At 53.4% G+C, this 8,374-nt stretch overlaps 1 protein-coding gene across 9 annotated transcripts in view; it reads right to left on the bottom strand.

Annotated features, from left to right (window-relative positions):
- Positions 1–8,374, bottom strand: part of L3MBTL1 (L3MBTL histone methyl-lysine binding protein 1) — a 33,146-nt gene that overhangs the window by 10,771 nt on the left and 14,001 nt on the right. For 7 of the 9 annotated variants that reach the window (XM_085557899.1, XM_077787043.2, XM_085557898.1 and 4 more), the window contains 9 exons: positions 7,142–7,365; positions 6,340–6,484; positions 6,073–6,202; positions 5,292–5,415; positions 4,613–4,700; positions 2,501–2,592; positions 1,804–1,908; positions 911–1,046; positions 347–447 (listed from right to left, as the gene is read on the bottom strand). In XM_085557899.1, the coding sequence (XP_085414025.1) occupies positions 347–447; positions 911–1,046; positions 1,804–1,908; positions 2,501–2,592; positions 4,613–4,700; positions 5,292–5,415; positions 6,073–6,202; positions 6,340–6,484; positions 7,142–7,365 (1,145 nt within the window). The remainder of the gene's footprint in view (positions 1–346; positions 448–910; positions 1,047–1,803; positions 1,909–2,500; positions 2,593–4,612; positions 4,701–5,291; positions 5,416–6,072; positions 6,203–6,339; positions 6,485–7,141; positions 7,366–8,374) is intronic. The other 2 variants (XM_085557901.1, XM_085557900.1) reach the window with 1 other exon arrangement.

Here is an 8,374-nt window from a genome sequence, read left to right as displayed (position 1 = left end):
CCTCCAACTGACACTAGTTCTGCTTTGTCTCAAACCACTTGTTTGTGGTCAGTCAGCAGCAACCAATGACTCAGGCATGGCAGGAAGAGCTGGGATGGGGCCCTTCTCCCTTCCTTGCCTTTATTTCTTGGATCCAGATTCTGTGCAAAACACTGCATCACACACACTGCTACAGATCCTGAGCAATGGTGTGACACATGCTCCTGGCTCTTGAGCACTGTGGGCTTGAGGGGTGTGGGATGGACAAAGCAAAGCCCAGTGCTGGTGGAAGCATTTTGCTCAGCTGGAGGGGAAGAATCCCACCTGAACCTGTAGGCTCTGGCAGGAAGGCGATGCTGCTACTCACAGTGTTTCGGACCATGAAGAGGTGCTTAGGAGCTGCCTGAGCCTTTGTTAACTTCAGGTAGTTTGTCCAGCTGAATTCTTCTTCTTTATAACCTACAACCCCTCAGGAAGAGAAATGAGAGCAGTGAGTTCACAGCCAGGAGGATGTGAGGGCAAGCCTGGCCATCCCTGAACAATTGTCACCCTGCCAGCATATCCTGCTGCAGCAGGATCTGCAGCAGCCCTGGGATGCCCAAAGCCCATGGCTGAGGGCTGATGGGTGGTTTTGGAGGGGTGTTAGGAAACATGAGCAGTGGGGTAGAAGGACACAGCTCCTCTTCCGGTCCGGCCTGACCTGGGGCACAGCTGGTGGCAGTGGGAGGTCCAGAGCATCAGGGATTTGCTGCAGAATGTGAGCAAACAGAGATGGGTGCCTGAAATGTTGTCCTGTGGAACTCCACCAGTACAGCAACGTGGAGTCAGCCCCATGGAGCCAGCCTGTCCCCACCTCAAGCTCTACATTTGGCCCAGTCTTCATCCCCCTCCTTCAGCAGGACCCAACACCGGGGCTGAATTATCTCCTTACCTTTGGGGGGCTGGAGCTTGTGCCCCGTCTCCTCAAACCAGCCAGCAGGGTGGATGTCAGGGGAGTCAGCATTCAGCCAGAAGTCATGGCACTCCGAGTAGCCATCGAAGTGGAGACGCATCCGGTAGCCACACACCTGCCAGCAGGGAGGGAGGAGGGGGAAAGAGCCATGGAGACCTGCTGCTGTCCCTGGCTGAGCATCACACCCCCTCCCACACATCCGCTCAGCATGGGTCACTTTGGGAAGCCAAAAGTCAGTCACAGGCCAGTGCCCAAACTGGGAGGCACAAACCAGTCCCAAACAGTGTCCAGCATGGAACAAGGTCAGTGCAAAGCCACCACAAGCCAGCCCGTAGAAGGGATATTCAGGGTGCATTAAATGCCATGGTGGAGCACCTTGCTGGATCCAGCAAGTGCACAGACTCCTTTTTCTGCAGCCTAGGAAGCTGCTGATGCAAAGATTTTGGCTAAATGCCACATTGGCTGCCTGGGGAGCTCTGCAAGGCAAAGCTGGTCCAGCTGCCACGTGGCTGAGTGGAAAGTGGATCTACAGGGACACAAAGAAGAGCAGCGGGATGCCTCCACATCCTCCACCTCAAGGGCTCAGACCTGTCTTAGGGACATATGCTGTTGCCATCACCACAATCCTTCTCCCTGTCCTGTGTCAGGGTGACAGAGACCATCACAGGCCCACAGTGCTGTGTCCTGTTCCTCCAAGCTGGCAGGGAACTCCCAGCTTGTTTGCCTGAGGTGCTGGAGCAGCAGCTCATCTCCTGCAGTGTCAGGCCCTGTCTCCTCCAGGGGCCATCTGGCAGCAGCTCCCCTGCCCCAGAGCCTCTGGCTGAGTGGGAGCCAGGAGGAACCAAGGAACACAGGCACTGGAGGCTCCTCACCTCAGCCACTGTCAGGATGAAGTACATAGATGGGTGCTGCGGGTCGATCCCCTCCAGCTTCATCCCCACTTTAAAGCCATTCTTGTGCTGGGAAGCTACTTGGTACTGGAAATAAAAATTAAACTACAATGTAAAACCAACACAGGGAGTTGGGTCTAGAACCCACCAGGGGAGCAACCACCAAGCAATGGGAGCTGCTGGGACCAAGAGACTCTGGGCCACAGGTTAGGTTTCATACAAATTTTAATTTTTTCCCATAGGAAAAAAAACAGTGTTACACCTCCTTACGGATTTACATCTCTTGCTATTGGCAGGACAAGGTGTCCCTGGGGTAAAAGCTGCAGCTGGGGGAGCAGGACACAGGCCTGACTTGTTTGCAGCACAGCCTCAGGGGAGCCCACCTGGCTTCCAGGAAGGGCTGGAAAGGCTCCACCACCCTGCCAGAGTCACAGCAGTGTCCTAGACAAAGGTGGGGTGTTTGGGATGGGGCCAGCACCTGCTGGGGAGTGGGACTCTGGGCAAATCAGAACTGGAGGTGGCCCAGGCACTTCCAGGTGACAATGGGAACTTGGCTATTGCTCAGAGTCCCACAAAACAGGGAAGCAAGGAAGAGAGGAGAAGGAGGAGGGGTGGGAAAAAAAAAGGGAAAGAAAAGAGAAGATGAAAGAGGGAAAAAGACAGGAAAATCCCAACTCACATCCTGGAAGAGATCTAAAGGGGCAGCGACAGCTTTCTGCTCCTCCAAGTAGGACGCCCAAGACCAGCCTTCTTTCTTCTCCTCACTGGCACCTGAGCGCAGCACAAACGCACACAAACGCTGCTGAGGGGCCGCTCCAGCCCTGTCCCACTCTCACACAGGGTCCTGCATCCCTGCAAAGCTCAGCACCATCCTGCCAGAGCCCTTTCTCCAGCAAACCTGGCCAGCTGCATGACGAGGGGCAGAGCCAGGAGCCCCCATGACCCGAATATCCTGAACCATGTCCTAGTAAGGCACCTGGGCTAGTGGAAAATGTCCCTGCCCATGACAGGGGGTAGAACCAAGGTGGGCTTTAAGGTCCTTTCCAACAAGTCTGGGATTACAGGGAGTGTGAGGGATGAGCCATCAGGACACCAGACCTGACCAGACCCTCTTCCAGCCAGAACACATGCTGTGTCCACAGAGGATGGATCTGTGGAAGCCAGGATCCATGCACAGGTCTGGGAATCATTCCCAGCTCCAATGGCCTCCTAGACAGTCAAACCAGCAGCAGGTTCCCATACCAGCTCTGCCATCCTCTGCTCTGAGACAGACATCTGAGTCCCCATGGCACAGCAAGGCCACTCTAATGCCCTAGAGATGTGTTTGCCCATGACAAAGAAGACAGCACTGTCTCTTCATAGGCAGGGAGGTGAGCCTTCATGCCTTTGAGAAGGCCACAAAGGCCTTGCCCAAGACCTAAGAGACACAACCCAAGTCTCTTGCTCTCCAGCCTCTTTGTCTCCCTAATTTGCAGGAGCTGAAGGACTCCAGGGGTGCTGTGCCTATTCCAGAGCTGAGGAATTTCCAGCTGCAGATCAGCTATGGCAGACAGCCTCAGGAAGGGCAGGCTAGAAATGCAGGGGAAAAACATATCTACTCCTTCCTCCTTTGGGCTTAGGGGAGGAAGAGATGGAAAAAACCAGAAACTTAGGGAAGAATTTAAAGGTGAACTTCAGTGAACAAGGTAACTAAACTTGCTTTGCTGACATCTTCAGATTGAAAAACACTTTTACTATTCTTTAGGACACAGAAAAAGTGCCAGGCATAGCTGGGCAATCTGCGAGTATAAGCTCTGTACTTCTGGGAAATGGCAAATACACCAAGAGTCAGAGCATACACTGACTGCTGCACTGAGGCAGCCAGGTGTGTATTTTGTTTGCTGAAGTACTTCTAAGAGAAAATAAAATGCTGAAGTAACAAAGACCACCACTGCTTACTTGTATGCAGCAGGGAAGGTTACATGCTCAGGGCTCAGAGTGACAAGCAGGTATGAGATCTGAGATTCCTTTTTAATGATCTCACTGTAACACCAGGTGTTAATGACACCTGGACCCTGCCACTGTCCCTCCACTTGGTTATGCAGAGGAGTATGAAGTTGGAACAGTTTAGTTTTAAAATTATTTTGAGTATGACTTTCAGTACTCAAAGACAAAAGGTTTCCCATAAATGTTTATTTTCAGTGTTTCCCAAAATTTTGCTTGACACTGCAGGGAAAAAGCCAACCAAGAAAGCATTGCATCCCTCAGCTTGTCTCCTTTCCTTCCATGTCGACAGCTCTGCTTTTGAGATCTCTGATACAGTCATGGAATAGATCCCCACAGAATGAGACAACCCCAAATTACAGGGCTTCAGTGGCACTGCACCTACACGAGCAGCTCCCAAACTTGTGAGCTCCTGATGCCACAAGGGAAGTTCCCCATGAGCCCATCCCAAAGAGGGGCAAAGCCACACGTGGTGCAGTCCTGTTTGTGCTCAGGACAGTGTTCTTGGGAGCAAACACAGTGCCCATGAGCCAGTAACAAACTGAGCTCCCAAGGGGAGGGACAGGAAGCTCTGTCCAGCACGGTGCCCCCTTCCCATGGAGAGAGAGAGAGGAAAGGAGAGAAATGGAAAGAGACAGAGAGAGCAGGATCAAGCAAGCAGAGGAGCTCACACGCCTTCAGGACCACATGCCAGCGCATTGCAGTGAGTGTTTGACCCTGCAGGAGCACCAAAACGGTCCAACCCCGCAGGGGGACCCCCCAGCCCCAGCAGCAGTGCTCATCCCACAGCCCACCCTGCCCTCCGTACCGTGCTGGCTCCCGTTCCACGCCTCAGCCTCCAGATTGCTCATGGCAGAGTCTTCCACAGAGCTTTTCTTCTCATCCTGCTTTTCCTCCTAAACATGAGAGCAGACAGAACAGAACCCACAGTTTTTTTGCTATGTGTTGTATCCTCACACTGGTGCCCAGGACCATAGTGCACCCCAACAAGGTCCACAGTGTGACCAATGTGTGGCCCAGAAATGGACTGCCAGAGAATTTGGTGATGGGAGCTTGCAGGGACTGGTAGAAATCACACCTGGACTGGACCTGCTACAGACAGTCAGGGCTGGCAAGCAGAGCTTCCTTACCTTGTCAAAGTTTCTCCCTTCCCCAAGACACCTAGCACACAGACACTCCCCTACTTCAACCCTATCTCTGGTGGCCCAGACACAAGAGAGTAGCTGAGAGTGGTCACTACCTACAGCCCAGCCTGGACAGTCTGGCACTGCCCAGGCCTCAGTGCTCCACATGCCAAACAACCAGCCCGGTGCTAGGAGCCCTCATCTCCACACATTCAAGTCTTCTTGGCATTTTGGCCAACCTGTTTCCCTTTTGACCTGCAGCTGACAGAGCCCTGAGCAGCACGATGAGATCTGTGCACACAGGGCTGGCCTCCAGTCCCCGGGACACTGGCTGCACCCACCCCCTCCCCGTATTTGTCCTACCATTTGCTCAGATTCATATTCATCCTCCGAGGGGCTCTGATAGTCCTTCCTCTTTCGTTTCTTCACAGGCTTGAGGATTTCAGTGACATTGGTGCTGCTGGCAGAGTTTTCCACAATGACAGACCTGCACAGAGAGAGGCAGGGCCAAGCACTGCAGCCAGTGCAGCACAGTGACACTGCCTGGGGTCTCATTAAGGGAGGGGCTGCTGGACAGTCACTGTCCCCCCATTTCTTACTCACATGTGCCCCCACCCCTCCTGTGGGGGGATGTACACACGTAAGTTGTCAAGAGTTATAGACAGGGCACAGGCCAGAGTCACCCTGACACACTTGGGTGTTAGAAACCTGAACCCAGGGATAAATCAAAAGGGATCTAGTTTAGTAGCAGGGCTCTAAACTGCACCGGAGATGCTGGAAAACAAGTCCTGAGAGCCACAGAGTGGTCAGGAATAGGACTGGAAATGTCCCCGTGACCTGTGGCCTTCCACTGCTGCTCAGCCTGGAAGCCCCCACTGCAGCAACTTCCTGCTCCAGCAGATATGTGTTTACGAGGCCACAAATTGGGCAGGAGAAAATCTAGCTCCCATGCTTCGCGCTGACCCCTTGGGAAGCTTTCCCTCCCCAACCTGCCTCCAGGAACAAGTGGAACACGCAGGATGCCCAGCACCTGCCGGAGGCAGAGGCGTTCCCAACCCTCGCTGAAGCATATGGAGCAGGGCAGGGAGGGAGGGCAGAGGGATGGATGTGGCTCTGCAGGGCACAGACCCCCCCCTTCCTTTACCTTTCTTTGAACTGCTGGTGGCAGTGCTCGCTGCAGAAGCCCCTGCCCTCCCGGGCCCCGTCCCACACGTGTCTGCGGCCGCAGGTATCGCAGTGGCACAGACCTTCTGCTGTGGGCTGCTCCGGCACGTCTGCGACAAGAGGAGCAACAGTGAGGCACACAGAAGGACAGCAGATACAGGAGACATTTGCCTCACCCATGGAGACAGCAGGCAGCATCTGCTGGATGCTGGTACCCACCACACAAGTGCCACCACGGTGCCCTTACCCTGAGCCACAGTAGGATTGTCTCTGCTGGTAGGTGCCACCTCAGAGTCCCCATCTTTCTCTGTGTGACCCTCCTTCACAGCTTCCACAGGAGGCATCTTATCAGCACTCACCACCTTCAGAGTGCCGTACTCATTTATCCGGAACTGCCATTGAACAGAAAGCAAAGAAAAAGTTCAGCAGGACAGACGTGTAACTGGGTGGCTAGTCTGAAAATGAGGGACAGGGATGTTCATCAGTGTGTCTAACATGAGGACAACTCTTCTGAGCCCAGAGGTGAGCACAGCACCCCAGGCCCTGTGAAGGTGCCCTGCCTGCAGCCTGTGCTGGGCACTCAGCTGGAGCTGGCAGGTGGGTGGCTGGAGGATGAGGTGTCCTGAGGCTGAGTAGCAGCTAAGAAATGGTTGCATATTCTACAAGCTGTCATGCACTGAGGCACCTGCTGCCAGATGAGGACAAGGCTGCTGCTCCCAGGGTGAGGGCAGGAGCTAGGGCAGAGCCAAGTCCACAGCACAGTTTGGAAGGGAAAATGTCCTGCACAGCATGTAGCACCCCTGTGCCTCCTTGTGCAGGGCAGAGCTGCTGCAGCCCCTCAGGCACCTCGGTGAGCTCTGTGCTAAGCTCACAGGATGGCAGGGGCAGAAGAAGAGCTGGCACAGTTGAGGGATCAGCCAGCTGGGGTGCAGGAGGCCCATGGCACATCCTGGTGCTCCTTACCTGGCACAGGCTGAGGGATTTACAAGCACAAGCATCTGTGAGGAGAGGCAAAGGGGTGAAACCCAGTGGCCCAAGGCTACACTTACCCGCAGGTTACTCCCAGGCAAAGTTGCCACCCCATCTTTCCACTCCAGCACACGGACTGTGCTGCAGGTCTGCACCCCACTGATCTGGGGAATGACAGCAGCTGTGATGGGCTCATTCCCTGCTCCCCTGTCTGGCTTCTCGGCCCCTGTGCTTCTCTGCGGCTCCCGGGGGAATCGCTGGATTTCTAAGGTGCTCGTGGGAAGGTTGATGGCAGTGGCATTTGCTTGAGAAGGAAAGAAAGGAGACAAAAAACCAGAGGCATACACAGAACACTTCACTGATGAAAACAAGGCTCAAAGGCAGCCCAGGATCCCAGAGGACATGGTCTCCCAGGTGAGGGCTCTGCTGTGGGCCAAAGCACAAAGGAAGCAGAGTGATGCAAAAAAATCTGCAGCCAGTAATAGCTCATGCTGGAAGGTGGCAACGACACTATCCACATTCAAGGGTTTCTACTTCAGCCTGATCTCAGACTGTTTCTGTGCCTAGAGTGCCCTGATGTGACAGAAGTTTGCTCCTGGGCTGCAATTTCCAGTTAAGTTACGTTTCAAGGGAACACACTGTGCAACCTAGGGCCTCTCTGCAGTGAGAACCAAGGCACCAGGAAAAACTGGGAGATCTGCTTCTATGATGAGAAATATTCTATGATGAGAACACTCCTCATCTCACCTTACACACAACCATGCTTTGCTCAAACACCTCCTAAAAGACACCGGTCAGCTGCACTCAAAATTGTCCCAATTTTCAAGAAGGGTAAGAAGGACAACCCTGATAATTACAGGTCTGTCAGTCTCACTACAGTGCTTGGTAAAATTATGGAGAAAGTTATTCTGGGAGTTACTGAAAAACACTGGAGAGACAACGAAGTTGTTGGTCACAGCCAACATAGGTTCACAAGGAAAAGTCCTGGTTAACCAGCTGAATCTCCCCTTATGGAAAGGTCACCCCACTAGGCTGACCAAACAAAGCAAATAGATGTGAGTTTTTGGATTTTAGCAAAGCCTTGATACTGCCTGTCAAAGTACCCTTCTGGACAAAAAGTCCAGTACAGAGCTCATCCAGTCCATTGTCCATCAGGTGAACAAGTGGGTGATTGCTCTCCTACAGTTGTGTTCAAAGCCTTACAGGAACTGGGGGAACATCAGGCTGGTGGCCATCACCAGTGGGGTTCCCCACAGCGCTCCTAATTTTTTTATAAATAATCTGGATGGAGGAATAGAATATCCATTAAGTAA

This window comes from Lonchura striata, chromosome 20 (assembly GCF_050655825.1).
Source record: "Lonchura striata isolate lonStrDom1 chromosome 20, ASM5065582v1, whole genome shotgun sequence".
Taxonomy (NCBI): Eukaryota; Metazoa; Chordata; class Aves; order Passeriformes; family Estrildidae; genus Lonchura; species Lonchura striata.
Note: the sequence above shows the minus strand (reverse complement) of the source record. Positions and strands in the feature narration are given on the sequence as shown.